The 21363-nt window shown below is 34.3% G+C and overlaps 1 protein-coding gene across 1 annotated transcript; it reads left to right on the forward strand.

Annotated features, from left to right (window-relative positions):
• The first annotated feature begins 70 nt into the window (after positions 1–70).
• LOC108209130 (protein unc-13 homolog) lies at positions 71–18883 on the forward strand. The gene is made up of 27 exons (XM_017379884.2): positions 71–220; positions 421–465; positions 762–937; positions 1301–1365; positions 2153–2495; positions 3569–3635; positions 3739–3889; positions 4400–4567; positions 5303–5413; positions 5882–6091; positions 6409–6510; positions 7148–7378; positions 8373–8447; positions 8679–8759; positions 10169–10351; positions 10443–10598; positions 10803–10895; positions 11263–11334; positions 12599–12716; positions 13505–13683; positions 14580–14661; positions 15679–15771; positions 15899–16005; positions 17297–17374; positions 17447–17542; positions 17708–17803; positions 18479–18883. The coding sequence occupies exons 2-27, from the start codon at positions 458–460 to the stop codon at positions 18650–18652; spliced, it is 3315 nt and encodes a 1104-aa protein (XP_017235373.1). The 5' UTR covers positions 71–220; positions 421–457; the 3' UTR covers positions 18653–18883.
• Positions 18884–21363: the final 2480 nt, after the last annotated feature.

Below are 21363 nucleotides of genomic sequence, written 5' to 3' on the forward strand. Positions count from 1 at the left end.
GTCGGCACACAAATTCGCAGAAAAACAATTAAATAAAATAAAATATGTTTGATAATGATGCCTCTGAGATACACACAACACGTATACAAATGATATAAAGTTATAAACTCATTTTGCGGGGAGGCTATTGTTGAACGGTGGGCTATTTCACCCTCTTTTTAGAGAGAGAAAGCAGAGAGATAAACGCACACAGCAGCGAAAGAGTTGACAGATTCACACCGTAAGCTCCATCACTTAGATTCTTCAACATCTATTCAATTCATTTGCATTCTATCTCTACTCGCATTCTCGTTTCGCTTCTTTTTCTGCTCATTTACTTCGATTTTCATGTAATTTAAACTACTTGCATTTCCAGTTGAATACAGTAGATTTTTAACTAGTGAATTGAATCGTTAGTGCTTTTTTGTTGACTCTTTACAGGTATCTGTGTTGAGGAAGCTGATTAAAGCATTTCGTTATGGAAGAGTAAGCGCAATTCACTAGATCTCGATGCCTGATTTGCTTTTGTTATTAATATGTATTTATTTCAAGTTCGATAAAGTAATTTACTTATTATATGTTGATAATTTGACTTTAGGGATAATATTTAGTGAATCTCGAAAGCTTTAATTGTAGAATCGGATATCTATGTGCATCTAGCATCTGTTATAGTAGTATAATTAAGTGAAAATGCTGTGATCCACTTGTTACATTCATCACCTTATTTTGGATATAACTGCTCTCATATATCTACTAAACGTTTGTAATGTAATATATTCTAGGGAGAATTTCGTGGAGCTTCTCCAAAGGTATAGGCGGGATAGACGTATACTTCTTGATTTTTTACTTTCAGGTAGCTTAATCAAGAAAGTTATTATGCCACCTGGTGCGATTTCATTAGATGACGTGGATTTAGATCAAGTTAGTGTTGATTATGTACTCGGCTGTGCTAAGAAAGGTCAGTCAGTCTATCTGTCAAGTCATGTCTCATTATCGTTTATTTGTTTAATTTAAATTTCAATTCTGTATCCTTCACATAATAGAAAATTCTGTCTCTATACCAGCAGCAAACTTTGTATTTAATGCATGCTGTGATTTTCTTAAAAAATATGGTATTGTGTACACTTTGTTGTACTACGGTTCTGATTTTTAACAACTTATAAGTTTCCCTTTCCCAGACACTAAAATCTACTTCTAAATTTGCAAGTGGACCATATTTATTTTCTTTAATCAGAAGTATTAATTTCTAAGTTGATCAGAAGAATTTGTATTTACCTTTTTTAAAATGCTTGGTTTAGTCACGGAAAAATTTATCTTGTAGGTGAAATGCTTGAACTATCGGAAGCAATTAGGGATTACCATGACAGTACTTGGCTTCCCCATATGGTAGGTCAAAGTTTTCTGATGCTTATTATAATGATTGGGTACTTAATATGTAAGTTACCCGTAGAATACAAGTTTCTTTAAATTTTATTGTATTGTCATGTGTACTCAACATTGTGTCTGTAGTTTGTTGATAGATCATTAACTAATGAAGCAACTGAAATTTAAAGGAGTTGTCATTAATAATTCCTTTTTCCGAGTGATTCTTTATACCAGCATTGAGTATTGATTTTTTTATAAAATCTTTTGCTGTTCCAACTCCCTCGATTCCAGTCTTCTTCGAAAGTTATTTGATACATCTAACTTGCATCCCTCAAACTCTTGATTTGTCACATTGTATAATGAGAAGTTGTGTATAAAACTACTAGTTGCATCGGGGACTCTCTTTTACATTTCAATTGCCTATTGAAGCAGTTTTAATCAATTATCGAGTGGCTTTTAGAATAGTGTAGATGGTTTAGGAACAGTCAACAGTGTTATAGACTATTTGGATTTGATTTAAGGGTTGTGTCTGCACCCTAATGGAGTTGTAGTACCAATGTTATCGAGTATTTATCTTTCAGTATACAATTTTCTGGTTCAGTGCCCATGAAAAGCTCTCCTAAATGACAGGGTTTGGTTCTAATGCTGAAATTGTATCTGCACCTTAATATGATATACTGATTTATTTGTCTCTCAATTTTTTTTCTGATTCGTACTCATGTTAGACTTTCTTTAAAAAGCCGAGATCTTACATTTCTGGAACTGTAAGTAACTTTGTTTTTGTCATTTGTCTGTACCATGCTTGAAGAATAATGGAGGATCTGTCGATGAATTCTTTTTGGCCACAAATCTTGAATCTTCAGGTTCACCTCCTAAAAGGGCACCTCCACCTGTCCCCACTGCGGAAGCACTGCCCATTTTGCCTAACCTATCAACGTCTTTGTCCCTTGATTCAACACAAGATGAAGAATTATCAGGATTATCAAAATCACAATCTCTGAACTCTACAAAACTTCAAGAACTAACAGTAGACGATATTGAGGATTTTGAGGATGGTGATTATTTAGATGAAGTTAGTACCCGCAGATATTCAAGAAGAGGATTAAATGATGCTTCTGATGTTACCCTAGGGTTGCCTTCATTTGCAACAGGTAAGATGGGTGACAACATGTCTTCATTTGTGTGATGTTTTTTTTATGGTAACTTGAAAATGTCCTTTAGTTAATCAGCTGGCATGCTACATGCTATTTTTTCTTATTAATGGTCAGTCTTGGTAACATTCCACGACTCTGTCTATTTTCAGATGAAGCATTTAGTGATTGGAAGCTACTGATATATGTAGTAGACTAGTAGTCTCTTTGTTAACATTTTATTTTGAGATAAAATAAAAATTTAGTCCCTAAAATCATACTATTCTGTTATAGGCGGAATGCTGCATCTCATCCGATACAGCCAAATAATGTAGTATTTATTCTGTTATCATTTTGTGAGGTTTAGCAGATATGCTTTAAAAAGTAAACATGTATTGTATGAGGGCAAATAGATAAGACTGAGACACTACTACATCCTAAACTGCTTTTAGGTAGGCATAGGAAACCTGTGTGGTTAGACTCCAAGCCGATCAAGAACCTTAATCTGAATAGCTTCTCTTGAATACCATAACTCTTAGTTGTATTATACTTCTCTTACCATATAACATAGGTTGTGTTTGAAGATGTAGAAAAATAGATGGAGTAGTGGGTGATCGTTCTATTGCACAAAGAAGAAATGTTAGTAGTAATTTATGCATATTTTAGAATGTAAATCTATGTTACTCAGACTCGGCTAGAAGTGTCCGACATGGATACGTGTCCATGTGTCGGACTCGGTAATATTTTGAAAACTATCCATGTTTTTGGCCTAAAATAAGTGTCCGAGTCCAAGTGTCCATGTCCGAGTGTCGAGTGTCCGACACGGGTACTTCGAGGGAAAATGAAGAGTCCGAGTAACATAGATGTAAATAACTGAGTGAGGAAAAAAAATTATAAATGAAAGTGTCAAATTTTAATATGAAAATAAGCTAAATTGACGTTTAAATTCATATTGCCCTTGAAAAGTCAACACTGCTATCTATCTGTTTTTAAGAGTCGGTTCTGATTGGTGGTGTGCTACACTTACATATACTCTTTGCTTGAAAGTTGAACATAACGCTGACATGAATGGTATCTCCATTTTTGCTCTAAAGGTATAACAGATGATGGTCTTCGAGAAACTGCATATGAAATACTCTTGGCTGCTGCAGGAGCTTCTGGGTATATTTCTTTAGCATCTTGCCTAGCATCCATTAGCATTCTTTTCATGGTATTATTCTTTAATAAGTCAATTTTCCTTCAATTTCCGGTTTTGGACATGCAGGGGACTTATCGTGCCGTCAAAGGAAAAAAAGAAAGAGAAAAAGTCTAGATTAATTAGAAAACTTGGACGTAGTAAAACTGAACATGTATCCCAGTCTCAGCAAATGTCGGGGTTGGTTGGCCTGCTGGAAACAATGCGCGTGCAGATGGAGGTATCTGAAATTTAAGCAATATATAATTTATGAAACAGAGAGACAAGTTTGTCCTCATACTACATCTCTCAAGGGTCTTTCATGTGTATGAGTTTATAAACTGTGTATATATGCGTGTAATGTCATAAACAATATTACTACATGTAGATCTTAAGAAGATATATTATATATGTATATTTTGTGATTAATTATAAACCTTTCATTTTATACTGTTATTTTTTACAAGTTTTTTTGATAATTTAAAAACCGTGTATATGCACACATTGAAATGGTTTACTAGTTCCAGCACTGTTGCTGCTGCACACATGTTTTTAAAATTTCAGCTATGATCTAAAGTTTCCTGTGTAACCATATCTTTTGTTTTTTCTTTCTTATGTATAAAATTATATTCCAAATTGTTTGTTTATGAAGATCATTTGTTGTTATCACCTTCTCTTAATCAGATTGGAATATTGGATAGTGTCACTAGTATGCAATTGATTTCTTTGTCCCTTTTTTTAATAAACACAGATTTCTGAGGCTATGGATATCAGAACGAGACAAGGCCTGATTAATGCCCTAGCAGGAAAAGTTGGGAAAAGAATGGACACACTTTTGATTCCTCTTGAATTGTTGTGCTGCGTATCACGTAGCGAGTTTTCTGACAAGAAAGCTTACATACGATGGCAAAATCGACAAGTGAGGCTACCCGTCTTTCTTAATTATATTAAATACTGTGTTTATTTATGCAAATTATAAAGTTCTACTACTGATTCAATATGTCACTATTATTGTTATTTTATTACATTCAATAATTAGTAAACATATATGTAGGTTATCTATATGATTATATTGTGTCATAAAAGAAACTATGTTCTTTTTTTCTTAAAACAGATGATCTTTTTTCTGTTTTCATTCAACATGTGAATGCCACTGATTTTTTTTGGCGATGAAGGTCATGCCTAACAAGATGGTCAAGTGTACTTGCTATCTGTAAAATCATGGTTTCATACCTTTATATAATGGCCTCTTAGTGTATAAATAAATTAGAGTAACTTTTCAAAAAAAAAGTTAAGGCTGCATGCATTGATACAATTCATCTTCTCATGTGTTATTGTAATTATGTAAAATACTTCTGTCATCATCATTATTTAGATATAGAGATACAAATAATTATTATTTTGGTAACATTAGTTAAATTTTATCTCCCACTTTAATATGCAAACATGAAAAGGAGAAATTAGTTGAATAATTTGAGTTTTTTCAGCTCCAATGTGATGGCTTTAGGAGTGTTTCTTTTCATTCATTCTTTCTTTGTTTTTTTTTTCGGGGGGGGGGGGGGGGGGGGGGGGGGGGTGCTTGCTTGAATTGTTTGCTTTGTTATATTAAATCTTTCCGACTCTGTAAAATCCTTCTGATTGATGGTTAGTTTAGTTAAATATGCTGGAAGAAGGGCTTGTTAATCACCCTGCTGTGGGTTTCGGGGAGTCTGCACGCAGAGCAAGTGAATTGAAAATCCTTTTGGCTAAGATTGAAGAATCTGAGGTATGTATTGTGCAGTCGTCCTATTAGAATTTGCTGCTCATATGTTGCTAGTATGAACTCAACGTGTTTACTTCTGTCTAGGTGTTTTGTTATTTTCATCATGCTGTGATCTCCGAGTTAAAGTAGTGTCTGATGTTAGTTGTTTCTTCTAGTATTTTGCATCTAAGATGGGTTAGATGCTGCTTGTTCTAAGAGTAAGTGTCATCAAGGAAAAGGAGACAAACATCTTTTGCTACTTTCCCTTTAAACTCTTTTTGATAGGGTATGGACAAGGAGGACCTGTGTTTCTTAAAAAAATTTATAATATTACAACTTACAAGAAACTCAAGCAGTCAATTTGATAGCAAAATATTGTTCAATTAAAGAGAAATAGAGTAACATTAACTTTCGTGCTTTGTGCTTGTTACTCGCAGTATATTATCGTGGTTATATATTAGCTTGTTTATATTTTTAAAACCTTTGTTTCAGTCACTGCCTCCTTCTACGGGTGAATTACAACGAACAGATTGCTTAAGGTCTCTGAGAGAAATTGCCATTCCACTTGCAGAGAGGCCGGCCCGGGGTGACTTAACTGGTGAAGTATGTCACTGGGCAGATGGTTATCACCTAAATGTCAGGCTTTACGAGAAACTGCTTCTAAGTGTCTTTGATGTTCTAGATGAGGGGAAGCTTACTGAGGTTTGTCTATACTCTTTTCACTAAGCAATGTTCCATGGAAGTTATATTTTACAAGATGTGAAAACTAAATAAATAAAAATTGAGCTTGGTCTAAATAGAGAAAAGAAACAGAACTTAATGTGAATATGGAGTTTAATAAATATAAAAAGGAATAGAATGGGTCCTTTTTTTTTTTTTTGAAAAGTTTGGTTATACAAGATATAATCATTTTTTATGTTTAGGAAAACACATGAAGTATAGCTGATACTTATATAGGAATAATGACAGAATCATTTTCTATATATTTCTGAAGTATATATTGCCATTACAAAATACAGGAGGTGGAAGAAATTCTCGAGCTTTTAAAGTCAACCTGGCGAGTATTGGGAATCACGGAGACTATTCATTATACTTGCTATGCATGGGTCTTATTCCATCAGGTATTTTGACGCTGTGTGCTTTATAGGAAACACTATACTGAATTGTAGGCTATTTTTTTCACTTGGTGCCTCTCTACTAAATGGTCTTATAATAATTTGTTTATCAACATTATCAATGGTCAATTGGTCATTGATACTGATTTTGTCTGCCAACTTATTGTTTTTGAAAAATCCTTTCATTGTGGCCTATAGGCACATGCGGGATCACTGCAAGGGTGTAGCACTTTTCTTGCCTTCTTTTGCTCGACTTGCTTATATATGATCTTTTCGCAATCTAGCAAAAAATCTTACAACTGTTTAAACACAAAAGTTGAACAATCCTTTTTTTGGTCTTGAAATCCTCACCTAAAATATATAATTTTCAGTTCAACTAGTATTGGGTTGGGTGCATTTCAATGCCAAGTATATTTGCTAATATGCGTCAAATGCAGTAGAAATAATGGAATGGTGTTTCTATAATGGCAAATAGACTTCTAAATTGTTTCTGTTGTTCCTTACTAACTAACTGAACTCATATAGTAAAATTATTTGTTGTTTACTTAATTTCTCTAATGTCATTTATGTCTAATCCTGAAAGGAGACAAACTTTTGTTACTATTAACTCGTTGGTTTTACCTCTCCGGGTCTTTTATAATAGTTTGCCATCACTGGTGAGCAAGGGATTTTGAGGCATGTCATCGAGCAGTTAAATAAAATACCACTAAAGGAACAACGGGGACCTCAGGAGAGATTGCACTTAAAAAGCTTGCAATGCAGAGTTGAAAGTGACCAGAAGTTCTTGGACTTAAGTTTCTTGCAGTCCTTCTTACTTCCCATTCAGAGATGGGCCAATAAGCAGCTAGGAGACTACCATCTACATTTTCCCGAGGTTAGTGAATACATCGACAATTGAATTCAAGTTCTCTCTGCCACCTAATAATTTGTATACCAACAAAATTTAATTGAAGTAATGTGGTTTAACTCTTTCCATGTGCGATACTTGTACACTACTTGACTGGAGCAGGTTCTATTTCGTTCATTATTTTTTTCCTAATATATAGCAGGCTTGCATGCCTAGATTGTACTTTCGTGGTTTTTCTCTTCCAGTCTTTGCATATGTAGTTCTTTCATCCTGGAAAAAGCTGTTCGCTTTTTATTTATTTATCATGTTTATATTTTTCACTTTTGGGTTTGACATTTTTTATTAGTCTTTGTAGTCTTAAGTTATTAGTCTGTTACAGGAATTCAATTAATCACACTATTCTTCCACTGACACTTGAACCATCAACAGTAACTAAGAGAGGAAGTATATACAGTATCCACTAGACTCCAATTCTAGGGATTTTAATTTCATGTTTGATTGCAAATATGCTCTATGCTTTGATTTATCTAATTAAACTTTTTTTCCGGGGCACACAGTAAGGAAGTAAACAAATATGTTATTAGATCTTAATGTAATAGTAACCAGTAATGTATTTGAAGAGGTTAACGAAAATCAGCGCGGAAACAGCTATACAACGATATATTACAAACAGATCTTTCTGTTATAATGATCATGGATCTCTGTTCACGATTATCTAAATAAATGCATTATAAATTCTTTCTAAAATTAGTTGATACTTTGTTACGTCATTTTGATTTACTTAAAGTTTAAAATGCCTGATCCATTCTGCATAACAACCTGTGTTTACTAGTCAATATCGCAGTATCTATATTGTAAATATATCTTTCTCAGTCTATGCAACTAAAGGAGGAGAATATCCGGTGATTGAGTGATTTGATTATAAACCCGTGTACACTGTTGTATCATCACCTGCTTTGTTTTTCTCTTTGCTTGGATTTCTTGAACCTTAAAAAAACTTCCATATTTGTCTTATCTTTAGGGGTCAACGATGATGGAGAATGCAGTTGCATTAGCTATGGTTGTCCGTAGGCTTCTTCTTGAAGAACCTGAATTGGTATGTAACAACTAACAAGGGTCCTTTCTTCTCACATATAACATGTTGCACATGATCCGAGTTATCTGGAGGTTGAGGTGTGTGGGAATGACTGCAATAGGCTCATCATTTCTACCAACAAACAGAATTGTATTCCAGAATAGCCACTATGCACTTGATTCTACTATATATTTGGGGTTGCATATATAGCCTGCATTGTTTTGTAAATGAAGATTATACTGCGCTTTGCAGGATGGGCAAACTGCACATTTCACAGACAGAGATCAGATAGAGGCTTATGTTTCGTCTTCCATTAGAAATGCATTTTTGGCTGTAAGTACCTTCATTTATTTGGGACTTTTTTTAGTGGTCTAGTACAAAAATTTAAATACGCAGACACACATGGCCACAATGCTAGGGATGCAGAATCTTCCAGTGCTAAGATATATGGTTGCTAAATGACTTTAATTCTGTAAATGTCAATAGTCAAGCTTTAGCTTGATATAGTACTGTGAATCATGTAAACTTTAATATAGAAATAGGTTATGCTGCAATATGGTGACTTGCTTGAATTCGTTGTTACTCGTCTCAGGACTATTACCGGTTACCACACAAAAGATATATGTTCCACAAATTTTAATGCTATTTATAGGGTTGTGAATCAACTCTATTTCACTCAATACAAAGTGTATATGGTTTCGGTGAGAGCTGTGCAACCTCGAGTTCAGTTATTGAGGAGAACTGCATTGGCGCGCGTCTCTATAATTTCTTGACCAATAAGCATTAATACTTCTATTCAAGAGAGAATCTTATTTCATTTCTAAATCTCTAAAAAAATATTATCCTCCAAGCTACACAAGCTTCGACACTTTTAGTGGATCATTTTATAAGCTCCGCCATCTATTAAATGGCTCAGTTTTTCAATTCATCAATTTCTCTTGTTCCTTCTCCTCTTTTTGTTTCTGCTATGTATGCGTGAGACCAGAATAGTGATAACGATAAAGCTATATGATGCTTTTGTATTATTTCTGCAATATATATAGATATAGGTTGATTATTATATGTGGCCTGTATATCAGCCTTGTCGTCATGATGTGCCATCAGCCATGCACATTACTAACGTGTGGTGCCATGGCACCATATCTCAAACGCTAACACTCAGGACACCTTTTATTTTTATAATTTAAAAAAAAAAGTTTGAATTTTCATTAAGAGTTCGCGGAGTGAAGATATTCTTTTCTATAGTGGTAATACATTGAACTGTGCCTACAGCTTTAGCACTTTGTTCAGGGTCTTTACATTGCCATGTGAAAATTTCACCCTAGGGGCAGCATTTATGACAATAATTGCTTGCTAAAAGGATGTTCAATGAAACAACAAATTAAAAAGTAACCAATGTGAATTTGTTGTGGCTTTTACTACAAAAATGATAAAAAGCCAGTTCGCAATAAAAATTTATTAGAAGGTAGCTGTGTGCATTACTGTAGTCATCTTAATATATTATAAGAAATTACAAGAGGCTTAAAATTTGTTAGGGCCAGTTTACAATTTGTTGATCATCTAAGGTGTTGATAAAAGAGAGACTATGGAACACACCAATGTTTTTTCTCAAGTTGCAAATTCCGATTAAAGATTCTGATTTAACACTTAATAGGCATCTGTGCCAAACATTCTGTAGTGTTTAATTTTTGAATTGAGATCGGAGCAGAAGCTCACTTTGCTCTTGAATTACTTCCATGCAGATATTGCATGATGTAGAAGCATCTGGTGCATCTGAGGAACATCCATTGGCATTACTTGCTGAACAAACTAAAAAATTGTTGAAGAAAGATGCAATCATATATATGCCAATCCTATCCCAAAGACATCCACAAGCACCTGCTGTATCAGCATCTATTCTTCATAAGCTGTATGGGATCAAGTTGGTAAGCTTATATTTAATTTATGTCAAATTCTATGCGTTTATAGGTATCTGTTACAGTTGTGAAAAGCTATTGTAAATACCCTTTTTGTCAGAAACCGTTCCTTGAAGGAGTTGAGCATCTTACCGAGGATGTTGTTTCTGTATTTCCTGCTGCTGATAGTCTTGAGCAGTACGTAATGGCACTTATCACTTCTACTTGTGAAGAAGGAACCGCAGACTCTTACTGTAAGAAACTAGCTTTGTACAAGGTGAGAAAAGATGAGAAGAGAAAATATACCATTATTATCTTGTCAAACTCTTTGTAACCTTATAACTGCAATAATTTATTAATTGTGTTATTTGTATAGACCCGTAATGTAGCAGACCAGTTACTTTGATATACTGATTGATAGCTATACTATTAAACTCTAAAATACAATGTACTCCCTCTTTTGTTTCTTTGCGTCTTTTAGCTTGAAACAATATCTGGGACGTTGGTTTTGCGCTGGGTCAACTCTCAACTTGGAAGGATTTTAAGTTGGGTTGAAAGGGCAATTCAGCAGGAGGTAACTTTTAATTTTGTTTAATAGCATTCTTGAACAGATTTGAAGTTTTGAAGTTTTACCTCTTAAAAGTTTAAATTAATAAAAATGCAACAGAATTTTTATAATTTCATTTTTATGGCTACTTTCTTGAAAGGGTTCATATATTATTTACTTCTCTATTTGATCATACATACATGATAGATTGGTCCTTGCGAATTGCAGTATTAACTATGGTAGTTGCTATCAGATATGTGGTTTTTCTAACTCTGTGGGCTGTGCTTCCATTTAGATCCTTCTTCCAATCTTTTCCTTTCTTTTTCTCTTACGATTTGAACTTGCTTGTTCATATATTCATTTGTCTTGTGAGATAACTTTTATATATTTTCAGCGGTGGGACCCAGTATCACCTCAGCAGCGGCATGGCAGCTCAATTGTTGAGGTTTACAGGATCGTGGAGGAGGTTGTTTCTTGAGATTATATGAAGTAGTATAAACAAATTTCAGTGATATATATGTATATATATCTGTGTGTGTAATCTATATATTGTCCTCTAAACCACTTTCACCAAGGAGAAGGGATGCCAGTTATCTGCAAGGCTTAGCCTAGCTGATACTCCTCTTCTTTTGATCATAAGAGTTGAGAGTTCAAGCCTTGATGGAGTTATGTGTCCATGGGTCTTTGATTTTTATAACTGACCATGATAGAAAAAGGTCAGTTGTGTTGATTACTTGATTCCAAAGGACACAGCATCTGGTGCAAAAGTACTGTTTCAATGCATGAAATATAAGAGGGTGTACCTGTTTTAGAATCTGGTTTGACTTTAATGGGTGGAACTAAGAGGGGAAACTTAACACTAGATATTTTGAAAGGTCAGCACCCGGAACATGTCCCAATCTATTTTAGAAACTGTACCCTCTTCCTTCCATTTACTGGGGGAGTCTAATCTAGAAAATTTATCAGAATACTTATATTCTGAAATTTTAAATGCTAACCTATTATTGTGGAAGTAGTATCTCCCTTTCGAACTACTAATTATTGTGGAGATGACTAATGAGCAAGGAAGGTGTCTTAAGAGACTGCTAAGCTTCTATAACCAAGCTCCCTCAAGCCAACTAGGAGACGAGCTATTATTCCAAAGTTAAAATGGAGAGCGCAAACTATTATGAGTCTCAAGCACATTTGTGACCTGCAAATCACTTGATAATAGCATATCATATTAGTGTAAATACACATTGCTAACATACTTCAACATATGTACCAGAATATAATTGCTGCCCCTAAAGCCCTGACATCTTCTCTAATTTAATTAAGTTGAGTTCTGATGGAGAATCTTCTGTCTTTGTACGGCAGCAAGGTAAAAGTCAAATACATTCATATGTAAAGATGAAAAATGAAAAAGCTTTAAATGACCCCCCCCCCCCCCCAACACACACACACACACACCAAAAAACCCTTGTTCTTGGTTTATTTTAGGCTTTCAGCAGGAACTGTTCATGAAAAATCTAGGGATAGAGAATAGGAGTCCAATCAATCTGGATTGTGCAGTCAAAAGCTAGAGTTACTGCCAATTCATTGAATATAAACTAAACTGGAGCATTGGAAGCCATTGGTCCTATTATTCATTTAATTTCATTATCGTTTTCTGTCAAAGGCATTGGTAGTTGGATATGCCAATGTAAAGCTAGAATCTGATGCGATGTGTGTTTTCTCTTCTGCAATTACAGACTGTTGATCAATTTTTCGCTCTCAAGGTTCCCATGAGATTGGGGGAACTTAGTAGCCTGTTTCGGGGTGTTGACAATGCATTTCAAGTGTATGCAAAGCATGTTACTGACAAGTTGGGTATGTGTTGCTTTTTAACTAGTTCCTTAACCTTTTTCAGTACGTCTCTGTCTATTTAATATTTAATCTATGCGACAGAATATGCTTTTACTTTTCTTGAAAAGTTGTCACACAAACTATTCTTGTCAATTTCATATGGAAAATAACAGCCTCAGTTGCCCCCCCCCCCCACCCACCCACAAGTCATAAACTTCCAAATGATAAATATAAGCAATTTGAATGATCTCAGACTCTACAAAGAGAACTAAATTATATTTTGTTGTGTCAATAGACTAGATCTTACAATTCTGCTTGGAACGTGGCGAGAGAAAAGTGTTTCACATAGACTGTGAAACATATTTTTGGTTGATAAACTGAGTTTTATTAATATTTGTAGACTCTGAGGTACTTGTTTAAGTGATGGGCTTTGAAAGCCTGTATATGTTACATATGTATCTGTGTCATGTTGGTTTACAAAACATTATTATTTTTATTTGGTTGGTTGAGCACTAGTTTAATGTACTTTTCTATTCTATTTATACTTGAAACTGAATAGACAAGAACATGGAATTGATATCTAGGACTCACTTGAATTGTCTTAGTTATTTCTATTTATTCTTTGCATGTATCTTGCTACCTCTAATTTGCTGAATTATCCCAGTATGTACAACTTCAATTTATTTTGCTGGTCTACCATAGCCGACAAACTTCTGGGTGGCTTTATCTTTGCAATCTATTGTCTGCACAGCATTTGATAGTGCCGCGTACTCTTCGAAGTACCTTTATTGACCTTTAGATTTTCTGTGCAGCTAGAAAAGAGGATATCATTCCCCCTGTACCTATTCTTACCCGATATAGAAAGGAAGTAGCACTGAAGGTTTTTGTAAAGAAGGAACAACATGATCCACGGCTCCCTGATATGAGGAAGTCAAGTGAAATTAATGTCTTGACAACTCCAACACTATGTGTTCAGCTAAATACACTTTATGTAAGTTGAACTCCAGTTTATCAGAGAAGTGGTTTTGCTGGTTTGTTTTCCATTTAGGTGGAGTTGGGTTGATGGGGGAGAAATTGTATCTAGGTTGCTTTTCTGCTGAATCATTAAAGCTAAAATTGTGAAGTAGATCTGCGGCACTTAAGTTTAAGTTTATAATCAACACTTATTATGTTGTGTCAATCTGGTATTGGTCTTGTTAATTCTTCTTATTTTGTGGTTATATAGACATCGTATATAGTATACACTGTTTCTAATATGGCTTAATTTTATGTAATTTATAATTTACACCTTGGGAAGTACATTTCCCCATTTACAGTTTGTGAAGTACATTATCTTTAAGGTTAGTTGCAATCTGCAAAACATAGATAAATGTGAGACATATTGCTGCTCTCAAATTTCACCCAAATTTTGTAGGTGGCCCTCAAGTAAGAACCTTTTCATAGGTTTATATTCTATTGCCCCTACTCCACCACACATTGTAATATGTATAAGAGGATATCCTTAAATACTTGTTCACGAACATTCTAGTTTGGTTATGAACCTTCTCAGCATGATTGTTATTATACACTTTTTACTTCTAGTCTATATTTGTAAGTCGGCGTAGGGGTAGTGCTAAATGTGTTGCAAACTTTTGGAGTGGAATTATGTACTTAAATGTCTTAGACCCTGCCAATCCATTATATCTGTTCATCTTTGAACATTGAAAAGTACTTTAGATGTACTGGTTGTATGTGGTGACTTTTTTTTTTTATCTTGCATACTACTGGATTATGAGCTCCTGCTATGGCTTCAATCTTTAGAATTTTACCTTTTGTATTCAGTAAAAGACATTCCCCTAGTAATTTATTCTGAACAAGCCCATTCTCTTTTTGTTCTTTGAATAACAGTATGCCATTAGCCAGCTAAATAGGTTGGAAGATAGCATTTGGGAGCGATGGATGAGAAAAATGCCTAATGACATATCGAATAGTAAGTATAATTTACAATCCACTTGTTCCATTGCTTTCAATTTCTTCTATCCTGAACTGCTTTCACTAGTAGCCATTGTTATTGTTTACCATCTATATTTCTCTGCGTTGAATGTGGGAAATGAGGTAATAGAGAAGGTTATGAACAGGTTTTAAGCTATGTTACCCTGACTCTTCATTTTGTCTGAAGTACTCATGCCAGACACTCGACACTCGGACATGGGTATGGACACTCCGACACTTATTTTAGGCCAAAAACATGTAAAATTTTCATAATATTGCCGAGTCTAACACTTTGACACGTATCCATGTTGGACACTTTTAGTCGAGTCCGGGTAACATAGGCTATAAGGAGATTGGAGTAATATATTATAAGCAAGCATTACTTGCGGGTATGGTTTAGGGCACATCTATGGTTTCAGGAAAGAACCAGAGAGTTAACCCTTCTGGTTTACACCGAGTACTAACAGAATAACAGTGGAGGTGGCTATGTTCACCTACGAAGCCCTGTGATAGTGGTTTACCTAGATAGGAGACTTGTTTGAATATTTGTTACCAGAAAGGATTATTGCGGATGTTGGATGATTATTTACACGATCTGGTTGATTATACTGGACCCGTCACCTGCCTGCTGCCGCCTTGGTGTTTCAAAAGTCAAACTGACGGGCGTAACATGTCTTTAAGGTACCTTCTGTACATTCTATATAGAAAGGTGACGCATGGTAGGGTTGGCTGAACTTTTACTTATTGAGATGAGTCATTCAGGACTTAGTTGTCGCTAGAGGTCTTGTCTGGATGGCCCTTTCAGGAGCTTGGTGGATGATTGCATGTTTCTTTGATGTGGATAAGTGGATATTGCATTATCTTCTAACTAATGAGTAGTGGATAAAATATGTTGGTACCAAAGAAAAACTACGTGTGCAGTAGAGAATATTATCCTACATCATTTAGCAATAAATAAATATCCTACATCTAATTTTTGTTTTCTACATTTTGACTTTCAACTTATTATTTGTAGAGAGACAATCAGGTGAGACCATAAGAAGGGACACATTTGATGGAAGTAGAAAAGATATTAACGCGGCAATTGACCAGATCTGTGAGTTTACTGGTGAGTAAAGTTACTTGCATTTTGTGTTCATGTCCTTAGATTAGTAAGATATCTCCATTTAATTTTATTACTAATATTACTGTTTTACCATTGTTTATTATCGTGATTAAATGTGGTGATATTACAGGAACCAAGGTCATTTTTTGGGATTTGAGGGAGCCTTTTATTGAGAACTTATTCAAACCTACTGTTTCCCAAAGTAGGTTGGAGGCTCTTATCGACCCACTCGATTTGGTATGATTTGTGTTTGCTCAGTGTTTTCCATTATACAAGGTGTAAAAATATATTGTTTTTTTAGCTACCAGTGGAATTGCAATTGAGTAAGATAGCCGTGAGAGACTTATTTAACTTGTAGCAATGACCGTACTGAGCATATTTTGATTTACAGCAGAGAAGTGAATATTTCTGTGTTATACTAGGCAACTAAAAGTTATATATAAAAAATGTTTGATATACGTATTGGGCTCAATTCTTTGGACCTGAGGTTATTGGTTTATTGGCTACTCAACTTTGTGTCACAAAACCAATTCTACCCAGAGTTCTAAGAATCAAAGTCCTTGATGGATATCTTAATTTTGAATGAATTCAGGATCATGGTGATCCACTCCTAAGTTATAATTGTCCTTTACGTGGGCAATTAAATTGCTTTACATATTGGGCCATTTTGTTTTTTGTTTTTTTCAATTTGTTGGTCTTGCAATATGTTATTTGAATTGAATAAATAACCATGTTATACTTTTTTCAGAATAAAATATTAAACTAAATTTTTTTAACTTATCCTACGAAATGTTGCTAAAGAGCTGATTAGTCCCAGTAGGATTGAAGAAGCTAAATAGTGAATCACCTTTAAATTGCATTAGTTTATTGTAAGCAATTTGAGTGACAAAATTTAGTGGAATAAATTTAGTGGAATAAATTAAAGAAGAAAAAGATATTTGCCCGTAAGAAGATGGAGTGATATCTGAGGTAATCTAAAGCATCATTACAATATATGTGTGTGTGTGTATAGTTGGACTACTCATTTCATCACTATAATTTTTAAAGGAACGTGTTTGTGGCATTGTGTTATTCTACAATATGGCTGCAAAAGGCTTATGTTGAAATTTTGCTGATTCGTATGAATTTTTTTGGTGGGGTAGATGCCTCTGTTTATTACTTTTGAATTTTTTTTGACACTGGTTGCTCATCTTTTGGCTGCTCAGTAATTATCATTGTCCACGTGTCCTTATTCATATCTTAAGTTGTCGATTTTATCACCATTTCCTGTGTGAAAGAGCTAATTGGTGATATATTACCTTTGTTGGTAAGAGTTAGGATGTCTAATGAATCATACATCTTATTTTACTTGGATTAAGTTAATTTTCATCTTGTTCCATCACATACTGCATGTGTGATAAAATTTGTTTCACATGTTCCAAGTCCAAATGCCCCATTTAATATTTTTAATATAAAGTGTGTCCTGATTGTTTGTTTACAAAGCATTTTATGCTAAAAGTAGAAGTTCTAAGCTGCTGAGCCTTTTTAGGTACTTAATCAATTGTGTGATGTCATTATGGAACCACTACGGGATAGGGTTGTGACAGGCCTCCTCCAAGCATCACTGGTCTGTCCTGTATCCTATTTGTTTTCTTTATCTATCCTGAAACTATTCATTAACATATGATGTTCTTACTAGGATGGTTTACTCCGAGTATTACTAGATGGCGGTCCATCTCGCATTTTCTACCCAGCAGATGCCAAGTTATTGGAAGAAGATTTAGAAGTTTTAAAGGTAGATAGACAAGTCCATTTGGTATCAGTTTGTTTGGAGCTGTGGATAAATGTTAATATGTCATGCTTTGTTCAGTTAGGATTATAATTTTTTTGCATATAATATATCCAGAAGCATAAAATAGATTAGCATTTCTGTCTTACAATTCTTCATTTACAATTATAGGAATTTTTTATATCTGGAGGGGATGGCCTTCCTCGCGGAGTTGTTGAAAATCAAGTTGCACGTGTTCGACAAGTGATTAAATTGCTTGGTTATGAGGTCAGTTATTTCCCAATTGCCAAGAAATGTGTTAATGTTCTAGTGCCTTTGAATAACATATTTTCTGTATGGAAGCCTCTTGAAGCTGTTTTTCTATAAATTTGTTATGTGGAAGAAGTTAAGATTTTTATCTGAGTTACTGGATGCACACTTATGCATTGTAACTTTTTTAGTAGTGTCTACCGATTGGGAAGCAAAGCCTCTATAAACTAATTGATATTGCTGGTACAATACTTCCTCAGCCACTCTCATGTCGTTTCTAATAACACATCGTCAGAAAGCAGGATGTCCGGTGTTGCCAGTTTTATAGGTTATAGTTGCTATTATCAGTGTTCTGCTTGCGGTACATATATGGTCTCTGAGGTCTCAATAAAATAGTATAACTTTTTACTGTATATGTGTATATATAATATTTGTAAACAATCTAGCATCTAGGAGAGGCTTCTATACCCCGGTCAGACATTTAAATACCGAAGTGAATAAAACATAAATGAGGCTTTGAACATGGTTAGATGACATATAATCACCTTGCTCTTCATTCAAAGTGTAGCAGGCACAGACATGTCGCCACATTCATTCATGCTCACATAGTCACATGCTTGCTGCTTTAACAGATTCTGCTGCTTTTAACCATCATCTAATAATCTTATATATCTGTAATTGACTTGACTGTAGACACGTGAGTTGATCGATGACTTGAGATCTGTCAGTGGATTAGAGACGCAAGGTAGCAGAAGCAAGCTGGGTGCTGATACAAAAACTTTATTAAGGGTATTGTGTCACAGGGGAGATTCAGAGGCTTCTCAGTTCCTCAAAAAACAATACAAGATACCCAAGTCTGCTGCTTAGCCATCCCTCAGTATATATCTTGAGATGACATGATAAATTGTAGCTGTAATATAACATTGTCTTGGGAGCAAAGTAGTGTTATTTAATTTAATTCTTGAACCAAAACTTTTTCTTTTACAAATCAAAGAAACTATGTTGAATTTCTAAAACCTACCTTGTACATATATTTTTGTACATGTGTATATTGTATTTTCTGTTTTCATAAGAGAAGGTTGGAGGCCTGTTGTTTAATTTGTCCAAAGTTGCCTGTTGTACGATGAGATATTTAGAGCTTAATTAGAAAGCTAAGGAAAGTGAAGAAGCTGAATGATATCACTTTAAGACGGTGTTTGGTTAGATTTTTAGTTAAAATAATTCGAAAAAGAATGAGCACTATAAATATATTTTTTTCCAGTCATCTTAAAACAAAAGCATAAATTATATTGCATTCTTCTTCTATTTCTTTTTATTGCGGTGAAATAAACCTAGATAAATTAGAATTCCTCAACCTATAAATTAGAATTCGTTTGAGGATCTGAATTGGTTGTGGGCATAGTTTATACCAAAGATCTCAACCGTAACTCTACCAGTTCTGATGATCTTGTTTCGATTTTTGTTTTCTTACAACACTACATATTTTTAAGCAGAACAAAGAAGGCTCACAATGATAGAGTATATTATAAGAATCACATATCTGTGAAATAGATTCAAATACTCATTAATCATAATTTTCAATATTTTTATTTACTAATATAGGTGAACTAAGATAAATTGTGATAATATTAAGTATCTAATTTTAACTTTAAGCTATTATCATAGTTGGTTTTGCACAAATATATTTTAATTAAAAATTAACCTTTTTCAGAATTTATAGCTCAAATTATATACAAACGGACTCCAAATTTTTGAAACTTGCAAGCTTTTCCCATAAAATAATATTGTCGAGAGTAGCAAATATATAAAATCAGGTTCGTATATTTCTCTAATATTGAACTTGTGTCTAAAAGATTATCTTCTTGACCGTTGATATATACATACACATGAACTAGGATAAAGAATAAATAGAAGACCAAGAACGATGAATACGGTCGTTCTCTCATTATTGACTCGAGTTAGATATACAAAAATGATGTGACAATAAGGCTCACGGGCTACATCATCCCTGATGTGTCATATTTTAAGCCAATTTTACCCCTAACCTCTTCGAAAAATCCCACAAATGTCAAGTTATCCAGCCACTTGTTTGCGGCCACATGACCACTTGTTGACCACCAACATTGTATACACTATACACACATCATGAGTCATCTACGTCTGCGCACATGTTTATTTAAAATAATTATTAGCCAGTTTCCGATAAGATTGAAAAATGCTCACCAATTAATTACCTCAAGTCAATAAGATTTTAAATTTAAATAAAGTCTAAAAAATATTTTACTGATTAATTGATTTTAAAAAAAAATTCTGATAAATTTTTAAAAAGTTTAAATTGATAAACCAACTAATTAGTTCTAATTAAGCTGTGATTTAATTAAAAGTCTGATTTATTATATTTTAGATAAATTTTTAATTAAATTTGAATTGATCGTTAATCAATTGATTTTGATTTCTAATTTCGGCGGGATCAAATACCAAAAATACGAGACTATTTTTATTGGTTCCGGGTCACTCAAGTATCTGCATAGAACCTTCTAATAAAACAAAATATTTCATTCAACTACACACTTGATTTTAAACTTTTCCTCTCCTTCCGGGAAATCAGCTTTTGTTTTTTTTTACGTAGCTAAAAAAGTTCTAAAATGCCGTGTGCCGTGTGCAACGTATTTATAAAGTCATTTTCGAAGCATCTATCGTGGAGCTTCTCTATATATAGTAGCCCTTGTTGTAAAGTGTAGTATACTTGTTATTACACACTCATAAACTGATATGGATATGTCTAGAGTTCATCAAGTGAAGAGCCAGAGCATGAAGAAAGAAAGAAGAAAAGCTATGATTAACAAGAAGCCTGTTAAGGTTGTTTATGTTTCTACTCCGATGAAAGTCAACATCGCGGCCTCAGATTTCAGAGCTCTTGTCCAGGAACTCACTGGCCGGGAATCCGACTTGTCGCGGTTCGAGGATTTTAATAATAACAACTTTAATGCTGATCCTGTGGAAAAAAGTTGGGAGCTCGAAGACGATCAGAGACACGGTCAAGCTACGGTATCGAATAATTCGAATTATTCGGAAAATGGGAGCAACGATGATGTTACGATGCCAGTGATGTCGGATTATTTAATTGATATTGATTACGGAAATAGTAAAAATGTTACGAGGCCAGTGATTCATGAATTTCAATCGGTGGCGGAAATAGTGGAGGAATCTTGTTTGTACGAATATTCGTATTCACCTTCGAGTTCGGAATCTTTGCTAGATTCATTTGACGATGTGGTGAGTTCGCAAATAGTGGAGGAACTGGAACAAATGTTTCCTTCGAATTTATTTGGTTACGAGTCTTGTATTTCTCACGAGAGTGATGTTCTCGGAGATGTTTACGGAGTGGTGTAGATTGAATTTTTGATGTTATTGTAATTTTGTATGTATTGTAGTTGCATATACTTCTTCATATCAGATTATCAGTTGTTATACACGAGACATTTTGTTTATGAATCAGAGCAGTTGTACAAAAGTTCAACTTGGTTGATGTGAACATAGTATATTGGTGATTAGAGGTGGCTAGACCCAATTATTGA

The sequence above is a fragment of the Daucus carota genome, chromosome 2, assembly GCF_001625215.2.
Source record: "Daucus carota subsp. sativus chromosome 2, DH1 v3.0, whole genome shotgun sequence".
Lineage (NCBI taxonomy): Eukaryota > Viridiplantae > Streptophyta > Magnoliopsida > Apiales > Apiaceae > Daucus > Daucus carota.

What these genes read in the sequence shown, in the direction of transcription:
- LOC108209130 (XM_017379884.2), top strand. An exon ending in TTTACAGGATCGTGGAGGAG is followed by an intron (nt 11,335 to 12,598) that starts GTTGTTTCTTGA and finishes CTGCAATTACAG; the next exon opens with ACTGTTGATCAATTTTTCGC. An exon ending in AAGATTTAGAAGTTTTAAAG is followed by an intron (nt 17,543 to 17,707) that starts GTAGATAGACAA and finishes TTACAATTATAG; the next exon opens with GAATTTTTTATATCTGGAGG.